Source organism: Channa argus, chromosome 6 (genome assembly GCF_033026475.1).
Source record: "Channa argus isolate prfri chromosome 6, Channa argus male v1.0, whole genome shotgun sequence".
NCBI lineage: Eukaryota > Metazoa > Chordata > Actinopteri > Anabantiformes > Channidae > Channa > Channa argus.
The window spans coordinates 6654956-6682771 of NC_090202.1; the positions used below are offsets into that span (position 1 = coordinate 6654956).

General features: G+C 39.1%; 1 protein-coding gene across 4 annotated transcripts in view; it reads left to right on the plus strand.

The window, feature by feature from the left end:
* The first annotated feature begins 8815 nt into the window (after nucleotides 1–8815).
* cadm1b (cell adhesion molecule 1b) overlaps nucleotides 8816–27816 on the plus strand; it is a 143096-nt gene continuing 124095 nt past the window's right edge. For 2 of the 4 annotated variants that reach the window (XR_010914702.1, XM_067508504.1), the window contains exon 1: nucleotides 8816–9543. Coding sequence is in view for 3 of the 4 variants with exons in the window: in XM_067508504.1 (XP_067364605.1) it covers nucleotides 9471–9543 (73 nt within the window). In the remaining variant the exon portion in view is untranslated. The remainder of the gene's footprint in view (nucleotides 9544–27816) is intronic. The other 2 variants (XM_067508503.1, XM_067508502.1) reach the window with 2 other exon arrangements.

Consider the following 27816-nt stretch of genomic DNA (forward strand, 5'->3'; position numbering starts at 1 on the left):
GTCACTGTGCAAACACAAGGCATCGTTCTCCCCTGGTTGTGATTTAAATAATTCGGTGTGCAAATTAGTTAATGAAACCAATTGCATTGCCTCGTCATATTGCATCTCATTTCATATGGCCTCTTTTAATTTACAATTATGGACAGGTTTGGTTCATTGCACTTTGTGAATAATTAGGAGAAGGTGGAATTGCGCTTTTGATCTTACTGGTATGCGTTGTCATGATGCAGGTCTTCTTCCCAGGTGCAGAACTCACAATGCACAGTGAATATCTGCCTGTACGGGTTGGAGCCATCCACCTGCAGAAGTCACTTTCAGCATGAAATGGCAACTGCGACATTGCTCTAATCTTTCTGTGTTCTCGAACACAGCTACAGTCAATGGGACTGACTCCTTCGCTGCATCTTACTGCTTTTTATTTGGAGGGTGGTTACTGTTTGTCACTTGGCTCTTTGCAGTGCACCACAGGCCTAATGACACACAAGAACAACTTGACTATTGTTTTAGGAGTAGTAGTAGCAGTGTTTACAGATTTTCTGCTAGCGGGTGCAGATTGTTGCAGAAGCCCTGGGATGCTTCACGGCTCCTCTATTGCTACAGTGTTAAGAGATGAAAGTTTTTTTTTTTAATTTATTTAAATGGCCTCACTGTGATTGAATATTGATGCTCTGCACTCTCAACTGTAGTCCACGTGTGTTCATAGTGAATTTCATATGATTTTTATTTACACTTTCCAAGACGAACGTGTTACCCTATGTGCTTGCACTGTACATACAATATGTTGTCTGGGATAATAATTAATTCATAATCTAATGTTTTTCGTACTGAGAAGTGGCACCGATAATGGAATTCACAAATGTTTGTCCTCGGTTGAAACAGAGATGAGGCTTGTGAATAGCAAGCTATCACTTATGGTGCAACACTTCTAAGCTGCGAAAAGGATTGATTTGTAGTGCATAAAGGCTAAGCTTTGAGCATCTGTAAAAATAAACAAAATACAAAATGAGTGGTAGTTTTCTTTGTTGCCTCGTAATCCACCTGTGACCTCTGCGGTTCAAAGCTGTCAGTGGCCTTTTGTTGCATCCCTTTTCACTCTGTCATCCATTTTTATATTTCTGTTTACTGCTACCCACCCAGTTTAACAATTAAAAGGAAAAGTCCCCGCAAAAAATAAAACTGACGCCTGTTTGAAGTCATTTTAGGACCCCAGCTTGATGTAAATCAGTTTCAAATATGAATGCAAAATAAGAAAAGTGTTTGGTATTCACTCTCAGTTGCTCTTAATTCAGTCTTTGTTCAGGGAAGATTAGACCATTTTGAAGATCAGGGCCCAGTCTTATATATCCTAAGTAGCTATTTTATTTTAGTCAAGGTCACCCCAAACTACACTCAACTAGAGAACATATCTCCATCCCTTAAAACTACCATTACTCCTAAGTAGATCTGACACATTCAGTTATAGGAAATCAAACAGGTTAAATAGGTTTATATACCACAATCACTCGTCTTTCAACAGGTTTACTCTTTTTGAATCTAAAAGCTGTTGGCTGCATTTTACGAAAATCTGCCTGAGACATTTTAAACTCAAATACTTCTACTTTTCTTTCTTCACAAAGGAAAAGATTATGTTCAAAACATTGTAACAACAAACATTGCATCAAAGTAACAGAAAGATACATTTTCAGAACTAACCTAATTTTTGATACATTAAAAATCCATCACTATGTATCAATGTCACAATGGCAGAACTAATAAATCGACCAACCAAATAAAAATTTTGTATTTTATGCAGTAATTTATAAGTGTGCTAAAAGCTTATGGTTATTACATTGAAATTAAAACTGTTTTGGGTAAAATGGTACTGTGCATTAATATGTTTATTGATGTCTGATGATTAGTAACAGTGGTTTTGTTGAGAGGTGGTTTTAACTTGTGTCATTACCAAATAAAATGCTGTGTGTTAGAATGGAAATAAAATGCAAATGTTAAAGTTACATTAAGTTTAACACATTTTTGGTCATGTTGTAATGATTGTTAAATAACACCAGCCCCAAATTATAACATTAAAAGACTTTGAATAACTTTTACTTTTAACCAACTCTGGTAAACTTTCTTCATGCACCTTTTATACCAACAGAGATAGACAGAGAGAGAGAAAGAGAAAAAGAGAGAGAAAGAGAGAGAGAGAGAGAGAATAAGACCTGGCTAAAATACTGCTTTTCACACCTGATGAAATCCTGTCTGTTTTCATAAAGACCCTCATACCACAGTTTGTATTCATTTATTAAATAAAGGAACTTTTTATGCACAGGAGAGAAAATGTAATCTGTAATGCTAAGATTGCTCAATGGACTGTACTTTCAGAGAAAGTGATTTAACAATTAAATAACAGGAGCCTTATAGGATGAATTATTGAAACTGGATTGTACATTTTAGATTTTTCATTCCTTTAATAAGGGCAATGCAGAAAAAAATACGATGAAAACATAATAATATATTGTATATAACTGAAGCTAATAGTTGCCCTGGTTAGAGTGTAAATCAACAGAGTGTGCATATGGAAAAGTGTGTGTGTGTGTTTGTGTATATGTAAGTGAGTTTATATTAGTTTATATGCACTGGCTCTATCACAGACCCTGAGTTTAAAAAAGCATAAAGGTCTCCTCATCAAAACAATCATAAAGACACTGTCGTAGTATTAGAACAATAAAAATTTACATACAAATTGGGACACTATAAGGCCCACTTAGCAGTTTACAGGCCACTGACTATCTCATTAAACCATCAAATTAAAGCTGAAATAATGACTCATAGTCATGTTTCCTTAGAGGCCAACTCAGCAAATCACAAGAAAGGAACTCAAAACTGTGAACTATGCTCTCCCAGTTGGAAACAGATTTTTTTTTAATATATATAACAGAATAACAATTTTGAATTGAGTCACCAGGAGGCAGGACTCGGCTTAGAGTATCTGTAAACCGTTTCTATAAAACAGGTTGAAACATATTAACCTTTCCCTATTTTTCAAAACATTTGCAGTTTAACAAAATATGAAGCCGTGATTGAGTGTTCCCAAGTCACATTATTGTCTGTTTGATTTCAGTAATTGAAAATGAAATTATTTTGATGTGTGAAAGCATAGTCTAAGAGACTAATTTGTGTGTCCAATAGGATTACAGACGATTGCTACAGTACATGCACTGTCAAGGTTAAAGCATTTTATTGGATTTTCTGAGGTTTGATTCTTGCTCAGTTGATCTTTGGTGTTGGTTTTGCAGCATATTTATCGGCCATGAACAACACAGATTTGCCTTAAATCGTGTAAAAGAATTTAGAATGCATTATATTTTACTTTATTGTTGAAATGTAAGTGTCTGACACGATGAACTAACTACTTATACAATTACATCAAGAGTGAAGCCTGATCTGATGTCTCAGGTCAGGTTTTGTTCCTGAACAGCATCTCCGATTTACTTCTGCAGGTCTATTGGCTCACTGCAGACCAGCGGGATGAAATGGCCTCTATAAGGCCAGTTGTCCCATAAAACAATTTGGCATATGTGCAATATCCTTCATCTGGATTTGGAAATTTAAAGCTTAGTTGCTATGGGATTCTTTATGGGATTTATTTTTTTTTTGGTGGTCTAATTAATATGCAAATGTGTTCTAATCCACATGCAATTTAATGATATTTGGAGGAAATGTGTAATTTTTCTCAAACTGACTTGAATTGGATAAAATGTTTAGATCTGTTTCTGGAGCATTAAAGCACCATGCTGTTTATTTGATCAATATTGCACCCTAGACTGAAATTTTTAAAAATGTACAGTATGTGGCTTTTGTTGGCTAAAAGTAGTTCTACGTGTGTATTAGTCTGACATTATTACTGGTATTACAGTACAGTACCACTGATTTCCCTCTGAATCGAATGTGGCAAATTATAGGCATGGTGTTCTTTATTAACAGCAGGTAGCCAGCAGTCCCTTGGCTCCCAGCAGAAACAGTCATGGACAGTTTGATGCTAATGATCCTGGCCCTGCATTATGCTGTTCATTCTAGTGTATGTAGGTCTTTTTAGCCAAACGCTCCAGCTGTGCTGATAATTCCAGTAAAGCATAGCTAGCAATACATCACCACCTAGAGAGAGCTTTCTTCTGTTTTTACTTTGTATTCATATTCATACAGTATGTGCTAGTTTGAAGAAAATTATTTCCGTGTCACATTTCTGTTCCATACCTGTTAAGGTGGCTTGTCACTGTAGTTTATAAATTAACACATAATCTTGTCTTATTTTCCCAGTTTAAAGGTTTTAAACTTTGCTGTAGTTGAGCTTCTTTAAATGATAAATTATTTGAAGCTTGCAAAATAGTCTTTGGACAATAATTTACAAACAAAATGATAAACAGTTGAACTAAAACCTGCTAAAACCTGTGGACAAATTGGGGGAATTGTCGAAGGTAATAAATTAAACTGAAAATATTTAGCTGGCTACAAAAAGTAATGGGTAATATCAAAATAACAACCTACAAAGTACTGAAGCCTTAAGACTTTTCTTAGTCTGTTCTGTTTTTGCCGCTTTTCGAGACGTCATCAGTCACAACCCAAGTACTTTATTAAGCCAAGTGGGCATCAAAAAACCGGAAGTGTTCTTGATCTGCCCATTTTTATCCAGGGTACTTTGGTACTTGACTGTGGAATCAGGGTAGCCGATGAATGCAGAGCGTGCCAACCAGCAGCGATGACAGAGTTTCAGCCAGTCTCATATAAGCTATGTCTCAATTTAGGGGCTGCATCCTTTGAAGGACGTGGTCTACGAGGCTCTGTAGGCATGCTGTCTCCTTAGACTGCGCAGGCCATGACCGTTGAACAGATATGAGACAGTCTGGTCTGTGAATCATTTCCTATTCATGTCACCAGCTGTTCCCGGATGAGTAGGGTGAATTGGTCTTCAAATGGAGCCTTTGAAAGATGGAGCCCCGAATTCAGACACAGCTAGAGTTTCTTCCTGCAGTAGGAATATTAGGCTACTTTTATCCTATTTAATATTTCTCAGGCTAAAAAGTAAGCATTTTGATTTTTAAATAAATGCTTGTTTCATGTTTTGAATTTTCTCCAATGTGGTTGAAGTATTTAGCTAAAAGTAATCGATAAACTGATGATGTAGTAATCTAACAGTAATAAAAGGGTTGAGACAAAGTAATATATTCACATTTGACCTATTTATTCAGAAGTGGATAAACAGCATAAACTAAAGTCTAACAGAAAGTACTGTACATCATGTTACCTATTGGTGAATAAAGGTGCTACAGGTACAGTATCTATGCAGGTGTCTGTTTATGTTATATCATGCATGTTATAGATTTCCACTGCTTTTCTGTTGGTGATTTTAACCTCCTGTCATAATTCTGAGAAGTGTCGCCAAGGTAGCTGCTGCCACAGTGGGTCAGCGAGGAGTGCTACCCCTATAGCTTCGTGAGTACGACTGTAGTTAAATTAGCCGATCACGCACAGAGCCACTGGAAAACTGCTAATGTAGTTTGCATCTGAGTTTTTCAAAATACGGCTGCACTGAGATCTCATTTCTCTAGATATGGTTCCTTTTTTCCTCCCATTCCATCTCCTCCCATCTTAATAATTTGTACAATTTAAAGACAGAAACACAAGTTACACAGGTAACTCCTATCAACCACTGTTGCAGAGTGCCATTCACAAGTTGGCCCCCGACAGTTAACACATTCTATGAAGCTGGAATTAATGGGTAAATTATAAAAAGTATTAAAGAAATAGCAGAAAGTACTGAATTAATGGTTAGTTAACTATTAAGTACTGTAACATGGTTGAAATAGTGGATGAAACCTTCAAGTAGCTGGTTAAAATATTGGATATTAGTGTCGCTTGCATGGAAAATGATTATCAGAAGACTGAAACATGTAGTTTAAGATGCATTCAAATGAACACACTGGAACAGTACTGGCGTTACTGAAGGTACACTCGAGCTCATCTCCGAGGGCTGTGGGGGTACAGTACATCAGACAGAAAATGCTCTGAGGTATACATATAGCATGAGATAGAGCACTTGAAGCAGATAAAAAGATATAAGTGGGTCAATACAACCTTTCAAGCTCTGAAAAGGGCTGAAGAGGACAAAAATGCAGAGTGTACGGCCCTGTAAGTCTTTCAGACTATTACAAATGGGAGGGCTGAAACAATATTTCTCTTGCACACATAGCTTATAGAGACGAGGAAGGCACACTCAGGCCTATCCAGACAACTTGACATACACTATACCTTGACAAATTTATTACTATTATTCTCTGTAAAGGACCATGTGACTCGTGATTTATTACAATCACCTGCTGTTTGTCTGCAGGTTTGGTGGGATGCAAAATTGCCTGTGCACACACTGGCTGCTAAAATGTGTAGCATGTGTCTAACAATTAATTATTTATGTGTTTTCTGTTAGGGAAAGGACAGAGAGTGATGGAGATCATTACTGTAGGCTATTTATATACATTTAATGAGATCTGAATCCTGTTGCTTCAAATGAACAGATATAGGATACAGCATGTTGCTGTGTATCTGACTGTTTGTCCTGTTTGTCCGAAGCTCTTTCGATCCCTTAAAACACCCGGCGAGGTTTTTCTTTAATCCTTCAACTCCTTTAAAATAAATTGTTAAATCGTGAAAACTATTACGTGTACCTGTAGCAATATCACATATAAATCGGATTTACACATTGCTCCTTCCATTGTATGTGACAAAATAGGCAGGAAACCAATTGAGTGCAAATGTTTCATTGCTGGAAGGCATGAAGAATTGATGACCCATGGTGATATATTTGGAATATCATTTCCTGTGATAATTTTCTATGGGAGGAAAGAGAAAAGAGACGGAAATTTGCTGTAATACTTTTATAAATCCTGTTGTGCAAGTTATAAAACTGTGAGTGTGACTTTTTGGGGGGGGGGCTTGCACACCCACATCACTGTATATGGGATTACAGTTGTTTAGCGTAGTTATTCTGCCCCCCCTCCCTAGCACAACCCTATTATGAATTATGAATTATATGTGTACATTTTTGAATAGTAGGCAATATTCATTGTACGTATTTCGGCCCGTTCGCTTATGTGGTGTAAGCATGGGAAAATCTACATTCCATTTTAATAAGCTGTGTTCTTGCTCAGCCATTGGGGGTCACTTACAAGGGTCTGATTCAATTATTCTTCCTTTCACAACAGGAGGAAAACATTTTCATGGTGAATGGTTTGCCTAAATAGATTACCATCTCAAATAATTCAATTTCCGTTAATTTGATTGATTTTATACCAAGAGGGAGAAGAAATCTTAATTTAAAACCATTGCATTTCTAATCAAACATTAACAGAGAAAGAGGCCCGGGTGAAAATCGTTTATTACCACTTTCTTCACTCATTTAAATAGAAAATGCTGACGGCTGCCCTATTAAATGGCAGAATTCAGTAGCTAGTGGCTAGCTTATATGCGAGATGTTCAAAATAAACTGCTTAACCGTTTGCAAGCTGCATGGTCAGCCCTTGCATAATACCCAGTCCTTGAGCACGCATACAATCACACGCCACGATACATACACACAGGCACAGAGAATCTATGGCTGGCCATTACTACAGAGGATCCAGATGAAGCAGTTCAGTCATCTGATCCATTCCCATCCATTATTCATCCTGCTCGGGGAGACAGAGGCGCTGGGCTTCTCTTCTCAGAGAGACCCAGGAACCCCATCTATTCTCATGAGCAAAGGAAATGCCATGCAGTAATGGAGTGAACCACTGACAGAGAAAAAGAGTGAGAGAGTAAAAACAAAAGTTGGGAGTGAAAGGCATAGTGAGTGCACGAGAACCCAAATGAAACCATCGGATGCGCCGTAAATCACAATATTAGAAATCCTGAGAGTTACAGATGTAAAAAGTAAAAAATACAAAATGTGTAACCATAAGTTATTAAGCACATCTCCACCGGGTGCACTTTGCAGTCTAATGCCCACCAATTCTATGCTGTCAGAAAATAAAGCAGCCTGGCCGGTGCTGTGAGGAGAAAACACCTTGTGGAGACATAGTGTGAGTGGCAGGCAGAACTGGCAAGCTGCCACAGATAATAACATCTGAAATAAATTTGATGTGTGGAATTCAATCTGTAGTGATAGGGACGGCTGCAGCATTAGAGTGAAGTTCTAAATGCTATCTACTCATCCATGGAATGAGGACTGACACGCAGTCTCAGAGAATAGATTGTGCAATTAGCAGCCTTTGTGCTGTTTTGACACAATGAAAAGGGGAAATGAGATTCAATGTTGTCATGCACGGTCCTCTGTAGCTCTGTGACTCCCATAAGATATTCCAAATGTAACATGTTTCAGGTGAGAATGAGCTTGGAGGGGTGGGAGGGACACACGATGAGATATAATAAAGCAGGAAGGAAGAGGGAGCTCGATCGGTCACACTCATTAACGATCTGCGGTATTCAATTTCCATTTAAACCAGTTCGAGTTTAAAATGTGAAAAATTTATATGATTTCTCTCGGTTTTGGAGGAGCAAGCCATTCTCTTCAGCACTTTAAGCTGCAATTATAAAATGCAGTACTCATTTGCAGAACAATGGGGGCGCTCTTTGAGTAGGCAAAGAGCTGAATGGCTTAAGAAGCAGAGTCTCACCGAACTTTAATGATTTATCCTTTATTGTAACAGATTTCTATAAGGATATAAAATAAAAAGCTCTCCTTTTAGCACACACAATGTTTTCTATTTTATACAAAGCACATCGATTTTGTTGTTTTTGTTTTTTTTAAAAAAGTCTCTGTGAATACTATTTACCTCAATATGTTATAATTTAACTGAAATTCCATTAATGAAAATTGCCACGATTGGCGTGCTGTTAATAATAAGTTAGGGCAGCGTAGAAACACGCTAGAATAACAAAGAGCAGCCTGACGTCTGTGTAATAAACATAAACTAAATGCTGTTTTGTTTCACAATTACTTGTGCTTCAGCTGTAAAACGAAAGAGTAGCCGGCTGAGTGTAGGCTGGTCTCACCCACATGGACTAACAGTCTATAATCATAAAAGAAAATGACTATAATATTCCTGTAAAGTGTCTGTGGTTCTCGTTGGTGAGTTTATAGTTGCCTCAACCGCGCTCCATGGTGTTTTACGCTTCCCACGGTAAAACCCCCGTAATAGTCCTTCAGTTTTGCTGTTGGGTATTACAGTGCGTCAGTCTGGGCGGCCAGTAATACAGTTTTGACATTTCTCCTAAGGTATCACTGTAATATCCCTGTATTGTTTTATAGGCCTGAATGTCATTGCAACATAATGCAGCCCAATATGATAGCTGGCTCCCTGCTTTGAGCCCTCCCTCCGCCTCTGATGTGTCTACATTTTCATCCCATGGCCGTCTCTAGGTGATTTAGCGCCGCCAGTCTCAAGCAGGTGTCCAACATGGCGATCACGGGGAGCGGATCTCTCGCTATTTCTCTCTCTTTCGTGCTTTCAGCGGCGTTTCTTCTCAAAGGTAAGTTTTGTCTTGCGTGTCTGCATGTGTGTGTGTGTATGTGTGTTATGCAGAATTATCCCTGCCACTGCTAAAGCCTGAGGAGTACCGGAGAGAAGTTGTGGTGCGTTTGCGCGCTGGATGCGCACCAGCTTCCACCGAAATCTCAGCATCACTTTCTACTGCTCTGATGGTGCTGGCGACTCTTTAACATATCCGCGCTGTTTGTCGACACTGTCACAGCACTTGTCTGGTAATTTTATGGCTGCTTGAGAGGCTGCAAGGAGTTTTACTGCAAAGGATACGGAGGACTGCAGTTAAAAGTACTGTTACTGCTACACAATTGTACGGGCAGAGAGAGAGAAAGTACCGCCAGTGATAATCGCATGAAATGGTTGTATAGTATTTAGACCCAGGGCAAGTTGGAGGCAGTGCTCATCGATACGTGGCTCTTTATTTTCAAATGAGACCGATTCTCCAAGCAGGCGAGAGCGGCTCAGTCGCACTTGTATCCATTAGTCATACCGCATAAACCTTCACAGTCCCAACTCATCCCACTGTCTACAAATCTCTCAAGTCTGCGCTTCAGGTGCGCTTTGGCGAAAAACACGCATTGCAGCTCTAGTCTCATACAGTGTCCTCTGGCCGCACAACTGCAGCCCCTGATTCCAGCGTGTGTGTCCAGTCCGCAGCCTCCACTTCTTCCCTCCTAGTAGTGAGGAGGCTGGAGATGTAAATCTGCCATGTTGGGGCTTTACAGTGTGCAACTAACACAAGTAAACGTGCACGACCATTGCAGTGCACCCCTCCCCCCCCCCCCCCCCCTTCCCCCCGTTCTCTCCCTTCAAGTCACATCATTTCCACGTTATTCCACCGCGGTTGCATCACAGTTACATGCGTCAGTGTGCGTGTGTGTATGTGTGTGCGTTTTTCTTCGAAAACGTATCTGCTGATAATTCTGACGCATGAGAAGCGGTTAAAATGTCAACTCGCAGCCGCGTTAGACCCCCCCCCCTTCACTCCCCCTCCCCAAGTATGGACATGTTGTGTAGTCACTCACCGGGTTGTTAAAATGGCAATGGCAACAGTTGCGATGACAGGTTTACACTTGCAGAGCTACTTCTCAGTGCTCAGTGGTGTAATTTGTGTTGCAGATCTTGCCATTGGTGGTTCCATAATGTACTGCATTTGCCATCAACAGGTCTGCACAAACTCATCCAAGCCTCTCTCTGTGTGTGTGTGTGTGTGTGTGTGTGTGTTGTGAGACTGATAACCTGCTCCCAATATGAGCTTAGTAGTTCAGTTTAGACAGTTTTTTCCCCTCTTTTTTTTTTTAATACAGCTCGCTGCTTACAAGGCTTTCATTTCACAGTTGTTGAATTTATTATGGCCTGTGTTGAATAGCAGCTGAATGACATTTACAGCATTGTCTCGCGTCTCCTTGTCACATTAATTTAATTAACCTCTCTGTCAAATAAAATAATGCATCATGAATGCGCAATAACTTGGAGCGCAATCCACCCAGGGTTGCAGCCATTAGGAGAGTGATGCAGTCTTTGGTTCAGGTAAAAGTCCCCGAGGGAGGGAGTTCTGATTTAACCTCAGCTTTTCAATATGTTTGATTGTCTTGGTGCCAGCTGCTGAGAGCAACAGGAAAAGGCCCAATTGTTTTGTGAAGTACTGGCTGCTTTTTTTTTTTTTTTTTACTTTGTTAATAGTCTACAAACAATGGAATTTAAACTTGGCGTCTATTACTGTGTATTTCCTTACACACTTGTGTTAAAGACAGACAGACACGGGGAGAGAGACAGAGACAGTCGATTGTAGACACTGTAAAGAAAGTTGCTGCGGGAGCTAAAGAGCTGCCACGGCTCAGCATCCTGTTATGAAATGCTGAGGCTTTGTGTTGTGACAAACAATGTGTTTAGCAGTATTTTTCGGCCCCTGCGTCTCCTGGGGCTTGGTCTGTTGTGGCACATCACATGGTCCAATTCCAGAAGGTTGCATATTCCCACTTAATGCCAGTTTAAAGTCATTCGTCAGGACTGAGCGATGGTGAAGTGGATCGATACAGGCCTGTCATGAAGCCTCTAGGCACTGCTGAAGGACAAGAACGCGGAGAAAACAAAAAGAAACATACAGTTGTTACTGTGCTCTTGGTCGCCAGTTGACATGTGACACCGTGAGTGATTGAGGATGTTCGACTGTGGCTGCTGATGGCGGAGCTCGGCTTTGAAAACAGATATCTGCTTGCAGTGTGCCCTTCATTTGTATGTGCTTGTCTATCTGCGTATTGCAGGGTGGTGGCGTTTGCTTTCTTTCTTCTTTTGTTGTTTCTTCAGTTAGAGTACAAGTGTTAATCTCCCTGTGTTTTGCCCGGGTGTCCTCAATGTTGAAGCCTCCAGGAAGTGCAGCCACAACATACAGTATGAGTACTTCAGTGGATGAGTACTAAAGGAAAAAGAATTCAGAGGGAGCACAGAATTGGGGTCAGTGTTGGTAGAAGCATTTAAATCTTTTATGTAAGAATACAGCACTGAAATAATACTGTGCAACACGGAGCCAAAGACTGTCTACTATATATTGTGTTTTTAAGTATCAAAAGTAAAAGCATTTATTATGCAAAGTGAGTCATTTTTTAACATTTCTGTACGGTTCTGTGTGTAAACCGCGTTTTAAGGTTATCACTGACGAAGGGAGAAATAAAAAAAACTTTAGTTTTTCCAGTTTAAAACTTGATTTTATGTGTAAAATGTAATTCAGCGAATTAGAAATATCATCCACCAAATAGATGAAGTACAAGTCCTTCAACTTTTAAACCTATATAGATCATTTGTTCCTATCCTCTCATACAACCAACGCTTCTTTTGAAATTACATTTTTGACACCCGGCACCAAAATGGCGGCTGTTGTTTGCCCTGAATGCCCATGAACACTGGATTAACACTGTGCAAATCTAATGGTTTGGTAGGCACTAAACAGGGGTCAGCAAAAAAGTTGAGGTTTGCCTTAAAAATCACTGCTTCCTTGGCGTTAACTGAGAAGAGTCATGTGACTGGTTACAAAAACAGCATGAGCAGTGGTTTCTCATGCTGCTCTCCCGTGAGAAAGTCCTGTGCTTTACTGATCCATCCATCAATCCCATCCATCCACCCCATACTCCTCTCTGCGTAACCATTTCTCATAAAAAATTACGTCCCTATACAACTAAACTGCAAATGCGATTTTGTCTTTGTGGCAAACAAATTTATTAGGTTCCATTGCAACGTATTGTGAATGACGCAAATAGTACTTTTATTGAGGAAAAGTGAGTTGCAAGGAAGTGGTTAGGGAGGGTGGTGGCTGCCATGTGTGGCCAAAGACCCAAATTCGGTTCCTGAGTCCTGTATGTCTGGTTAAGTTCAGGCAAGAAAACCACGGATGTCAGGGTTAGAGTAAGATCATGGATCTGTTTAAAAGGGATTAACACATTTTGTGTACAATGACTGATACACTTTCCTATATTTCTACAGCCCCCGATATTTCTCGGACCCTGTACAGCTGCTACAACCGCGTAAACACAACCATAAAATGCTTTAATGACGCTGTAATTAAACAAACTGAACATTGTACTGCAGGAGGGCAAATTACAGCAAAAAATCAGATATTCTGCTGCCAGATCGGATAATACATTTTATTGACACGTTCAAATCAACGTATTTGCAACTCGCCATTTACGTTACATGTCAAAATATTCTGTTTATGCTAACAGGAAACCTAATGTGGTTGAAATGACGTTTCTCTGGAAAACATAATCGTGTTTGCAGTTTAGTTGTTGAGGAATCAAAGTTTTAGGAGACAGGGTTTACAAACATTTGTTGTTCAAAATACTGGGGAATAGTATTACTATCATTCTCAACTGCAGCTGTAGACGCCACCATTATTACTTGTTACGTGTACTGGTAACGTTCGCGTCATTTTTAGCTGCTACGTACAGTGGGTGTAAAATAAATCTTTAAAAATCCAGGTTACTATCACATACAACAAAGAATAGATGTAAATCGTGACAATGGAGAATCTGAAACCAGAGAGGAAATTATTAAGATAATGATTGATTATAAGAACTGTTGCTGATCAGTTTTCCTCCGGCTTCATTAATGGATTAAAGTGTATATCAGCACTGTTTCTGTCGAAAACTGAAGTAGCCTTTTCTCAACTATCGGTATAAAATAGCACTTAAAGTACAGTGCCATGTTTCAGGATGAATTTAATATTGCACTTAATGGCCCATTGATATGTGCCCGCTTGTGAAATATTTCATCGCCCGTACGTTGAGATCACCACAGTACATCATTTGTAACAATAATATACTCTTCTATTTAAAGAAATTGAATTTATTGCTCATTAAATTTACATTAAACTCTGCTTAATAAGCCTCACTCTAATTGCTAGATAATGCATGGCACTACTTTATGCGGTGGCAGCTCATCTTACTGCTGAAGAGGGAGGGGCTGGCACGGAATTGGCAGCTGATGCATGTGAGGCATTTAGCCACTGGTAGCAGATTTAACAAAGTAAGTCATGTGGGCTGTGCTGTTATCATTTCACTGAGGACCTCACACCTCCAGGCTGTTGTTTGCCTACTGCGTCTGCTTGGAATTTCGCTGCCGTGCGTCTGTGTGGAGGCACACCGATTCTCGTCTTGTAAATCAAAGCCATCCCTGCCTTGTCTGAGCATGGCAGCGTGTGAATGTGCATCCACGATCAAACTTCACAGTCTGTTTGAGATGGTTTATAAAATGGATGAGAGCGCAGTGGGTCGGTGCAGCTCCTAGTGAATAGGCAGATTTCACGTTAGTCCTCGGCGTGCCAAGTCAGAGGTCGTGCCAAGTCAGGCAGTTTACACAGGAAGAAGTTGGTTATGGAGGCCTGTGTTGAAAAAAAAAAAAAAAACAGCCCTCTCTCTATCCCTGACAGTAAATTCGGTTCAGTTACTGAAGTAAATACTGTTTTGTCAAGGTCACTGGAGGGCTGCTGTAGGCACGCTATCGCTTTGAGACTAGTACTAAGTGTATAAAAATACAAAACTCCAGACATTACTGAGTGTTGGGATTTGTACTGTGGTGTCACACTGAACGACAAACTGAGGACGATCAAAAATGTGTCTATCTGTCTGTGTTGAAATGTAGTAAACAGTCAATTAGGGGAAACAGACAGATGACAGGTCCTTTCATGATCGCAGGGACAGAAGCTTCCATTCATGACTGTGCCGTGGTAATGAGGAGGAGAGCTGATGTCTCTGCTCATGAATATGACATTGTTCTCTCTGTTCCCTGGATCTGACAGACCTCACTCTATTGGCTACGATGTTTAGATGCTGACAATCAAGTCCACGCCGGGAAAAAAATAAATAAATGGAAATGCAATGTTTTTGTTTTGAATGGGACACAGAGTGCACATTAGTATGGGTGATGGAACAATTACAAGCCACCATTAAGGCTGTGGAGCAGTGCAGAAGCACAGTACTTTGCCCATTGGGCAGATATCCTCTGTAATCTGCATCATACTGTAATTCCAACAAAAATTTTACCAAACGGGAACCCGCTTCAAAAAAATGAAGATGCTTAAAACGATGTCTAAAAGCCTTCCCAGTCAATATGTTTCCTGCTGAGATGCCGAGAGAGATACCACACATCATCCTTAGTGTGACCACTCATCTGTTTCTTGCACTCAGCATCACAGATGCCAGCAATTGTTTTTTTTGTTTTTTTTTACTAGGATTGGAGGAGATTCAAGTGGTGACACCTTCACACCTTCCCCTAAATTTTACCACAATGCACTGCGTTGCTAGATCCCTTTAAAATTCATACAGTAGTGGAGCTAGACGCTGTAGCTAATTGCTACTTGACTTTGTGTGGTGACTGTTGTTCTGTCTCCTGACATAAGATTTTCATAAGACATTTCGCGTCACCTTTTTGCAAATGTTCGCTAAGAAACAAGTGCAGTAATTTAACAGTTAGATATTGAAACACTTGACTGCAGCCTTTTGTACAGTACTTCAATGATTGCTCTTGCTGGAGAGACACAGTGTTCAATATTAAGTCAAAGAAAAGACATTATGAAATAAATACTTACTAAAAAACAACCATGAAATTGTGAAATATTTTTTTTTAAACTCGGAAAAAAAGGACAGAGCCAATTCTGTGATGGGCCATCTGCTCATTCAGACCTAAGCAGCAGCCAGTCACATATTGTAACTGGCCTGTTTGTCTTGACTGACAGACAAATACACTGTCAGCTAAAGCAGCGTGATGGAATAAAATTGTCACCGAGTAATAGAAATGGGACTAGAAAAAAAAAAACACTGGACTTTTAGAAAGATACTGGATTGTTTCACAATGTCTTGGTCTTGTCTGTGTTGCTAAATTCTTTCCTCTAACGTATTTTTTATACCACTCGGGAGCAGCGGAGACAAGATGAGAACACAACATTCACATATCATCACATGCTAAGCTGATGTGTCTAACGTGTTACCAAACACATCCGGCACTTGCACAACACTATCGTTCAGTGGGAGTCATGTTCTGTTGTCCTGTAAACCCGATATCCACTTCATTTTAGCTTTAGCAGGTAATACACTGTTCTATTAAATTACATTTAAATTGAATTCAAATATTTTTAATGAATGTTGGCCCACGTGCCCACGTGCCCTGAATCAGCATTGCCTTGCAGTGTGTGATTGTCTGCTCATGCATGAGATCTCTGGTGGAGTTACCACCGTGTGGACAACATTTCTGTTTCTGAAATGAGAAATCTGTGATCCAGTTAAGCGATGTGCCTGCCTGATTTGTTTTTAATAGGTTTTGGACAACTGGTCATACTGAATAGGCGAATAAGCTAATCCAAGCTACAGGCTGAGACGTGACCGAACATGAGTGAAAGGTTCATTATTATTTTTTACCATCTGTGTGATATTTCTGGACAATATGATTTATTATTTTTAAGTTAGAGAAAGGCTCTGGCTCTGTTTAAAAGTAGACAAACTTTGAAAAACGAAAGAGTCTAAAGTGACTATTTGCTACTTATGAAACAGTAACAGCGGTGCTGCTAATGTGAAACTTGTTCCAATGTGTAGTTATAAGAGCACGATATCCACCGTGTCCATAATCCACTGATCAAAGCTATTGTGCATTTGTTTAATTCAGATTAACACTTGCTTAATGTGTCCACCGTCCACTACCGCACGGCGGACTTGGGGCATGGTGTGGAGCACTCTAAGCATTCTATGAATAGTTTAAGACAAAATGTCTCTTTTTATGGTAAACATGTCCAAAAACTGTCCACAAAAAAATGGCTCCAGTAGTGAATAATCAATCAGATCACAGACTTTCTCTTACCTTAACCATGTGCTGTGAGAGTCTAAACATAACCGTAAAAAAGCAAGAACAACAAGCAAGACGAGGCAAGACCGTGCGAGGACAGTTCTCACTTGGACGATCTCTCGCTGTGAGTTACATGTCTGAAAGGCCACTAGATTCTCCCAACATTACCCAGAGTTCCTACGTGAAGCCGGCTTGAAAGGGGCTTACGTTGTAACATATCAGTAAAATATTCCCAGACAATGTTCATATGTGAAATCGACTATATTATATTATGTTTAAAAAAAAAAAACAACAACAATTTGTTTCCTGTCGAGTTCCCTATATTAAAGAGTCTTTGCATTTGCTGTTTTGTTCTATAGAAACAGCTTAGACAGGGCTGCCCTGCAACATTTGTTCACATGTCAGATTGGCAGAAGTTGGGGATGATTCTTACATTATCCAAAAATCTCAAGGGCCAAAGGGGCTCTCTGCATAATTTGTTCACTGATCCATGTGTCATATGCAATATGTGACACACCAATGAGCTCAGTCTCACAAATATTAGATAATTTAATCACACCATCACAGCATTTACACAGAGAGGGGAATAATAGTTACAGTCTAAAAGATGGAAAGCATATCTTCAATTGGTGATGGTCCAGCCTTCAACGTATTGACCATTTCAAATATGTAAAAAAAACATTTAAAAAACATGTAGGTCACAGCCAACAGAAAGAGACCGGAACTCACGGCATTAAGACCAAATAACTGTAGATCAATGTAGAGGAGAAATGACTCTTTCTAAGAGAGAAGACTGAATGTCTAATCAATAAATTCAGGTGTGGAGCTCCCACTAATCCACTGCTGGAGTTGGAATGAAAAAGGTTCTGGTGCTCTAATCAGCAACTGCAGTCTCTCAAAAAAAAGAGCTGTGTTTGTCTGGTCTACTAAGAAGAATGACCAACAAGTAGGCATCATTCCATTGCTTCCTTGTTTGGGTCCCATTTGGAGACAATAAGATGAGGAGGAGGTTCGGGAGGCCCAGTCGTATCTACTACAGTTTGATGTTAGGCAATTCACTTCTACAGAAGTCTAAAGGCACGAGCGTTTCAGACAGCAGCAGAGTAGTAAGCCCCCATCACCCCACTCCCCCCAGTCTTGTTTCTGGGTTTGTTTGGGCAGATCGGATAAAATAACCAGTGTGTACCTAGAGTCCTCTGTAAGCAGCAGCACACAGGTGGAAGTGCTGCGCTGCTGAGGAGAAAAATACGAGTGAGCACCGACAGAACGCAAACACTGCATTAATCAATACATCTCACGCCGCTAATAGAAGGACAAAGCACCACATATGCCATATTTTTTCTACGATACGAGTAAAAAAAAAAAAATGCATCCGAAAGTCCGTAGATTTATATTTTACTCATACACACACACACACACACAGACAGGTAGTGCTCTTGCTTAACGCCGCCCTCTGGAATCAGCTCGCTTTGTCATTGGTGCGCTGTTTGCAAATGCATTTATGCAGACTGAATGAAATATTATTCCCTTACACAGCAGGATATAACTCGACTTGGGGACGGCATTAGAATGGCCTAGACCTTCCAAATGTCTGACTTTCTTTCCACCACTGCCCCCCATTGCACTCTAATGCTTTTCTAATTTTATTTAAGAAACACAGTCAGGGATGCCAGCTGGAAGGAACAAATAATTCTTAGAGAAACAATATTGCAGTATATCCACCGAAGAAGCAGAAAAATAGGACCCCCCCCCATGAAGCTGTCATTTTAAGATGTTCAGTTTCCGATAATAATCAATTATTTTCCCTTTTTTTTTTAAACAGCGATTTTTGTGGGATGTCCTGAATTTAAAAGCGCCTGGAGGTGGTATGTTGATGATATTGGACAGAGCCCCTCTAGTTGTTACCCCGTGTGTCCTGTCATTGTGCTAAGATAACAAGCTGTTGTAGTTTCACTAAGTGGAATCGTTCGGCTGCTGTGAATCGGAGCAAAAAAAAAAAAAAAAAGAAAAAAGAAAATAAGTGTATTTCCCAAAATGTAGAGCTCCTTCTTTAAGTCAACATCACTGACACTTAACAACGGTTTGATTCATGGGACTACAAAAGAGAAACTCTCATATTATGGGTTTCTGGAATGCAGTCAGATTTTAGAAAAATGGTTGTTTCACATCTTCCTTCACTGTGTGTGGCTCCTGCACTAAGTGGATTGCTTGAGAGATAATTTGGCAGGGAAATGTGTTCACTCTCATAGACACGTTTATACTTTTTAAAACGAATTCTTGCCCATCTTGTCGTGTTAGTAAGTAGTAGTAGTAGTAGTTGTCTTCTGTGAGGCTACAAACAAAAGACAACGTTTAGAGAATTTACAGAATGTGTTTACCTCCTCTCAAGGTTGAATCATAAGAAGGATTTGATGTTTACTTAGAAGAGAGCTGTTGTCTGACAGGTTGGCGCTGGCTGCCTTGGGGGCATAACGTTCTTGAGCTATCAGCGTGACGATACACCCATCTTAATTACTCTCAGATACAGCAGTATAATCTGTCATTGTCAGGCTGATCAAGACTGTGCAAACCAAGCACTAAGACTCATTCACCCAAACCAGAAGTCTATTGATTACTTCTCATACTTGAGTCATTGCGCTGCAGAGAGACATGGGAGGCAATAGAGCTAATGGAAGGGGGAAACTCAAAGTCACATTGTTTACATCTAAGATGACAGGTAAATGTATTTGAAAGGAAATATGGGCTTGATCCATTGGCTTCCAAATAGCATGCTGTCTATAGCTAACAAGGAAAAGTAAACCCTGAGCTGCCAAAGAATCAGCTGCTCTGCAGTTCACAGGGTGAGCTCACTGCGCCACAGCTTTTCGATTTCTGCACTTATAGCATTTGATGTAACACTATAAAAATATGGACGTAGTCACTGATGAAAAGATGTCTAACACCTCTGCAGCACACAAACACACCACTTTTATCACATCAGATGCTATTGTAGGTGCTGATCGTGGTAATAGGTGCTTTTGAAGGTTATTTGTCCCTATTTTATATTAAAAAAATACCTGTACACCGAATTTAATGCAATCCAGTAGTCATCATATTTAAAATGAACGAGGTGGCCAAAACATTAGAACCACTTCTTCTTATAATTCACACCCGTATGACTCCACTACCCACTTTGACCTCAGTTCTGATATATTATATTCCCCGTTCTGATATATTATATTCTGATAAATTGTAACCTTGTAAAAGTAGAATTCATGGCAGAGACACTGCATGGGATTGTACTTAGTGTTGTAGCCCATCGGTGTATGCTACTATATATCAGTCTTTATAGAACACAGTAAATCAACATATTTAAAGTGCTGCAAGTTATATCATGCACAATAGTCACATTGCAGGAAATCAAGTGAGGCAAATATTCTCAAACATGGAATTCTGCAAAACCTGCACAGTGGTCAGTCTGAAGCAACATATTATACACGCAGTCTGTTGCTACTGAGTGACATGTAATTTTCTACCAAGTGCAATCGTTCCTGATCAGTTTATCAAACCAAACGAGACCTGAGCACGCTAGTCGTATAGCAGAAATGTAAAAGAAGCAAGGGATGGAAAGAAAAACTGGTTGCAAAAAGAAAAAGCAGGCTCAGTTGTTTGGAATTATTTCCACTACAGAAAGGATAATGCTGACTAGACACAGGTACCCTCGTGGTGAGTCAACCAGTGAATTAAACTACCGTATTTCCCTCCTAAGTCATCGCTCGGCTGTGCTTGTGGTTGGTGCATCGGAACCAGTCGCATAGCCAGTTGTGCATCGACGTGCCAAGCGTGTGCCATTCATTAAACTCACTCTTTTTTTAGTGAACTTTGAGCTCATTTGCAACGTTTCCAAGGGCTCCGCTCAGTCCTCCCCCTCCCCGCTCTCCCTCTGGGCAGCTCTTCCAGTATTAGTCTTATAAAATGACCATCGATAGGGAGCCGCAAATACCGGTAGGAATACTTGAGCTCATCTGATTGGTTTAAATGGCGAACCTCGCTCGATAACAGTGAATATCTCTGCACTTATAGCAGGCTGTTTAATGAGTCAGGGTCACTGAAGTCACCTCTAGACACCGAAATATGTTTTGATATGTTATAGTGCTGCTTTATAATGTAACTTTAAACAACGACGGGCCTATTTCTAGTAAAAGTATCACAAAAAACTTACATGCTGTAGCTTTAACTGTTTTATTCCAACAGGAAATGATACAATACTTGCAGCATGGGATGTCAGACTGCAACTTTAAAATACCACAGCCAATTAAATCTAACAAGTAGACAGTAAGACAGTTTTCCAAAAATACATTTTTTTTTTTTTTTTTTTTTGGTTTGTGTTTTAGAGGGACTCCTGAAGCTGTTTCACCCTAGTGAGCACTGCATTGTGTGTGAAAAGTGCCCATTGATAGCACAGTCAAATGCCAAGCTTTTAATGGTGTGTATACTGACAACTGTGTGCACTTGTGTATTAAAACCAGATAGATTAGTATGTATTACGGCTACGAGACACAGCTAATGATTCTCCATCATGCTCCTCGTAGATTTGGCAAAAGATACATTTTTTTCCAAAACTACTACAGTTGTTATCTGCCACTGTATGACATCTAAAGTAGTCAATTACCCAGAGCACTTAAAGTGCTGCAGGTATAGTAAATAGTCATATCACTAATTAAAGTTTGAGTTATAGTAGGAGAATTTGTGTGTTTCACAATCAGTTGCATTTTACAGTATAGACTCAAACGACTGAAAACCTTACAGTTTGCAGCATCAGTAAATATCAGTAGCTAGGTTCCTGTATTTATTAATTGGGATAAGTTTTTTTTTTTCTCCATTTTGCTTTATTAAAATGCATGCAAATCAGTTTAGGGCTGATAACAGGTTCCAATCTTAATATTAGGTACCACAGCTTTTAATCACTGATTGTGTTTTGAATGACTAAAATGTGCACAAACACTTGCGCAACAAAACCCACAAAACCATAATTAAACAACTTCATATTCTCTTCCTGTGTTCTGTTTTTCCCAATAGGGTCTAATAGGGGTGCTGAAGTTTGTTGACTCTCCCTTAATGAGCTATGGACCTTAATGGACCTTATTAAATTTTTAAAAATAATTATGTGCTGGTGTTTGTTTTGATTAGTTGTGTTTTTTCCTATTTTACAGCACTTTATAACTTTCCTATTAAAAGTCAAATAGTTTCCCTGCTAAAAGCACTCACTTTAGATGGATCTCAGTAGCAGACCCCCATTAATGCTATTCATTTGTCAAGATAAGCCGATTCCACTTGTCAGATTTTCACTCAAAGTTAATTCTTTCATCGGCCCCTTGTTCTTTGTTCCACCAGTGTACAAATTCTAGGAAAAAAAAAATCGAAGAGCAGTTACATTTGCATATATAAATATATTCAAAAGTGTACTATTTTTGAAGCTGTTTTGTGAATCTAGAGTTTTGTGGCCACACATTGAAGTGATGCACAGTGACACTACACATCTTTATAACTATGAAAAGTTAATCTTCCTTTTAAAAAGTCCACTCATAACATTTTGCTGAAATATTGACAGGTAAAGAGACGTAATCAGGCCATGACAGAAATACCACCTCGCTCCGCATTCATTTCCAACATTTAATGTTTTGCAGTCTTAACAGACAGATGGAGACATCTGACCTGATTTAATTAGCACGTCACAATTTTCCAAAGTCATAGTTTAAAAGTTGCAGTACTTACATGAACATATTTGCATGTGGAGCAGAACATCTTTCAGCATTTCCATGACAAACATATAAGGAGACAGTGGATGTGTGCAGTCAACAATGCGGCTGCCCACTCTGTGTGTGCAGTGTAATGACAGCTTTTGAGCAACCTTTGTTTTTGTGGACGGCGCCACTGTAGCCTACAAGCAGAAATCCATGGTTTTTATTTTCGGTTCATTCCTCACAAACTTCCTTTTATTTCCCCACGCTCCCTTTCTGCAATCAGGTCTCATTTAGGTTTGACAGTCCATGATGCTCCCATAAATTTAATTGGTCATTGTAAAGCTCGCGCTCTCTCTAAAAAAGTGCGTTTCAATCGGTGTTGGGTTATCCTTCGAGGCAGAACACATGCAGCACTCATTAGCACAGAGATACTGGTTGCAAAAAAAAAAAAAAAAGGAAAAGAAGAGGTTCAACACCTATCTTCTTGCCTTCTCGCCTTTAATGTGTCTTGATGTTACAGCACAATAATGATTCAGCTCCAGGACATCTGAGTTCAGAGTAACGAGTGAAAATGAAGCATTCGGTGGCCCAGTGCTGAACCTTTGTCTGCTGAGAGTGAACTTTGCTCTTTCCCTTTGTGGTATATGAACCATATATGAATTTATTTCTTTTTGCATTCACATGAATACAGTAGCTGCATCCACTGTACGCCACTGCCATTTTCGCTGTGTAACATCTGAGGGGCAATGTTTTCACGCTGATGCATGACACAGAGTCGAGCTTTGCACTCTTATTTTCTTGAGGAGCAGTGGTTCATAAACAGGATCATTATTTGTAAGTCGTAAACAGGATCATTACTGGAATTGTCAGTTTATGCAGCCATAAACACTGTTCCGTTCCCAGTTTGGCATTAGTGTGACTCAGTTGCACGTAGATGCAACCAAATCTAATTGAATGCTCCATAGTAATAACTCATGTGAAAGAAATGGAAAAAGTGCCAGAATGACACATTATTTTATGTTGATCATTATTTAATTTGTACACTGTTATTTAAAACTGCAAATCTGCTTAATGTGAGCATCATGACTGAGAGATAATACGTGACCTCTGGGCTTTCAGTATGTAATTTGAATTGCTGTTGGCAGTTTGTTTTGCTTGCTGTATATTTTTCACTTGCAACTCTTTCACATCCTGGGCGAGTTTCCTCTGGGGAGAAAACTCCTCTCAACTCTCCACACATTACTAAGCTGTATGTCACAGCGCAGAGAGCTCCGCTTTTAAAAGAGATGAGAGGAGCTGACGTGATTGGCCCTGATTGTTACCTACTCCCAACACTCTCACTGATAATGTATGATAATGATCCCACCGTGTGCACGGTGGGCCGGCAGCCACCACATTTTGATTCAAAAGTTGATGAGATAGAAATCTCTGAGTGAAACAACTAAAAACCGCTGCAACTTTTGTAGGACCCCATCACTTATTATAATCCAATGATTGAATAAATACTGTGTCTCCGTGGTCTTTTCACATGCAACCACTTAAGTAGAAGCATGTTTTTTTTTTCTTTTCTAATTTTAAATGTTGTTTGGTTAATTAGATTTAAGCCTATTTACATTTTTACAGTTTTAATTTAGCATTCACTCAATATATTTTTATTCACCCTAAGAGTGTGCCAATTTAAATATCAAAGGTTATATATATATATATCTAATGTTGTTTCCTGTTCTGTAAACGGACTCAAGCACAAACACATGCTTCTTGGCACCTTCCGTGTAAGGTGTCAAACCGAATTAATCACAAGTGTTAAAGTGGTTAACATTTTTTCTTTTATGCATTTTTTTTTTTAAATATGGCAGAAGCGTTGCGATGGATATGAGCAAAACGGATCTAAGAGGAACGTGTAAGCAGGATCCGTTTACAGCTCCACTGTGTGGTCTGAACTTACCAGAGGAAAAGTTTTGTCAGCGTAAGACAAACTTAGAACCGCACAGAAAACCTCTGAGGAAGACTGAGCTGCTCCAGTCTAAAAACAGATATCAATAAATGTAAACAGCACTGGCCTAGGGATGTCATTAAAAAGAATAGCATGTCTAGACCTCATAAAACCAAAACATATTGTTATTTTGAAGCAGCAGGAGTTATTGCCTGTGAGCACTAAGATGACATCCATCAATTTAGGGTTTTATTGGAAAATGTAGATAGGCTGCTTGGGACATGTAAATGATTTACTTAGCATAAAGTTTTTGCTTGAACAGGCAGGGAGATAGTGTAGTTAGTGAGGGTAGGGAAGTATGCGCGTGACAAAGGCGGTATTGAAGCAAAAGCTGATTTCCCAAGCCTGAGAGAATCGAGATCTGTGCATGAATTAATAGGCTGGACCTGCACAACGTGGATTATTCTGCTTCAAATATCAGTAGACTTAAGGGCTGTCAAATGCCATACATGTGTAATAGGATTGTTGTACATGATTTCATTTTGTCACTTTGTACCCAAATGTCATATCTTCTAAGGTTTACGCTGATTGTTTCTCACTGTTTGCACAAATTGCTGTTTCTTTCCCACCGTCTTTTTCTATTCAGGCCAACTGAACAGAACCTCTTCACATTTTAGATTAATTGGACTGAATTTCAAATGATATGATAACCAAAGGAAAACTTTGTCTGTAGTGAAGACAGTTTATACAATAAGATCACAGACAACACAACACGGACAAATCACTATTACATTCATTACTGCCTGTCATATTACCTGTGCAATGACAACACTTGGTGTGACAACAGCCTGAATGAATTAAATTAACATGGAAAAAACCTTTTCAGATTCTTAAAATTCCACACCACGTTTTTGAAGTGCTAGAGCTTTTCCAAGTGCCGAGCATTTGCATGCAGTTGTGTATCACTTTGACGTGTTGGCCTCATCTTTCAGTAAATCTCAAATCTACATTTATTCAAATGTGTTCAGTGCGGTGAAGGTTGACACTGCATAATCCATCAAAATGTTCCATTTGAAGAGAGGGGCTGGAATTATTTGAATCATCAGAAAGCAGGGGGGTAGAAACTGTTGAAAGTTTGAACCCACTGAACAAAAAAAAAAAAAAAAAAAATTCATTCATATACCATCTTTTCTCCGAGTCCCAGCTTTCTGTTTTCAAATTATGCATGTTTATAGGGCTCTGCCATATGATGTCATGCGCAATACACTGTAATATTTAATCCCCATAATATGAACATTGTCCTCTCATTAATATTGCTATATTGACAATATACTGTAATAATGGCAGAATAGCTGTAATAACACGTTTACCCGTGCTGTAGTCTGCCATTGTCTGAAAATGACTGAAAAAACACCTGAGCCAGACACACTGCTCCAGCATGTAACATGTTTCTTTGTTCCAAAAGGCTTAGTTTGAGTAGTTTTAACAAATGCTGCCACATATGCTCTGAAGCTGCATTATTCCTCTAGGAGGTCTCACACTTTATATTGGATGGCAAAGTACTGTATAGTCAAGGGTGTTGGTGAATCTGAGCTTCTGGACCAACATTTGTTCTTTGATCCGCTGTGGTGACCCTGAGCTCTCAGGATCAGGAAAAAAAGAGATTATTGAAAATTAATTTTCAAATTTAGGCAATATTGTCTATATCACCCAAAATAATACATGTATTTTAAGTCAGATTTAGTTGTAAAACACAATTATTAGTTTTTTTGTGTGTGTGACATAGACGTGATAAAGAAGTGAAAGTTGTGACACCTTTTTCAGATAATCTCATCATTCAACAGCCTGATTACTGGACTGGACTAAATTTTTGCTGTGAACAAGTTGTTCTTCTGCGTACAAGTTACAGTAATGGAAACCTGTAAGACTTACAGTAAAATCCATACTAATAATGAAATATTTTCACATTTTAGTGAATCCATTTTTTTATACTCCCAAGATTCATAAACACCAACCTGCTCAACTCCTGCTCCTGTAATTTCACGTGCGAGTTTTTTCTGCCTTAGTGAAAGTGGATCCTCTTGTTGTTGCACAGTAATTTTGTTCAATCATAGTTTTGGATTGATCTCCGCATTCATTTTCCACCGACTCTGTTCCTTTCTGCCTTAGCTTACATCTTTAATCAGTATTGTGGAGCTGTTACACATTGCATAAAGTGATGAAAAGTAAAATAAATTAGAATAAAAGTATTTCTTAGAAATATACCATCATTTCTGCATCCAATTGAGAAGATAATCATCCTAAAATGTATCTCACAGTTCTAGCATTGAATGAAGCAGGGATTTAAACTTTCTCCTTGTGCCATAACGTGTCCACTAATCATTTGCCACGCTGAAAAACTGGAGGGATGAATACTGAGGAGAACAAAGATAAGTTTCAATAGCTGTCTTTTCACTGACTTTAGTCAAGGTTGTAGTTCAGTCCAATGCGATGCTTTCATTTACACACATCCCAGCTCTCAACTTCATGTGTGTTTGGGGCGAATGTGTATTTTTTTTATCCTTGCGTCCAATCTCAAGGCTGGAATGCGTGGTAAGCGAGCCATGTGTGAAAAGAAAAAAAGAATTAAGCAGCATTTTGCTGGGCTTCAGTTAAGGTCAAAACTGTCCGTTTAATCTCACAAAATGGAATTTTAGTGATGAAATACAACTTCACTTGTTTTCCTACAGAGGCAATTACAAATCATTTTCAGTGAGAGCGTTTCCTTTTTTTTTTTTTTTTTTTTTTTTGGCCCTAGTGTAAACTTGAGTTTTCATTATCACTTGACACAAAAGCATTGGACAAATACAACCTTAGCCCAAATTCAGTTAAACTCTATCAAGCCAACTGTTTTTTATCTTTCAGTTTGTGCTTTGAGGTCCAAAATTCTTTCAGGCTTTATAAAACTTAAAAAGAAAAACTAGAGTGCACGTTAGTGGAAAAGCGTTTTAGGAAACATTCTTGTCAAGAATTTTATTTAGCTAGCTCATTATATATGAAGCTAGTAGCATTAACACTGGAACAGAAGGAGACAGGAAACTTAAAAACTAGATGTCTCCTCCCTCTCCATACTCCACCCAGAGGCAGATACACGGGCACATTAGCCAAATGATTTAAACGTTTTTAAAATCAAGATTAATTTAAAAATAATGAATTGTATATTAATAGGCTAAGCGTGTTTTTATGGTGTCATAAATGTAAACTAAATGACCTGATTGATGTAGAATTTTTAAAGTGT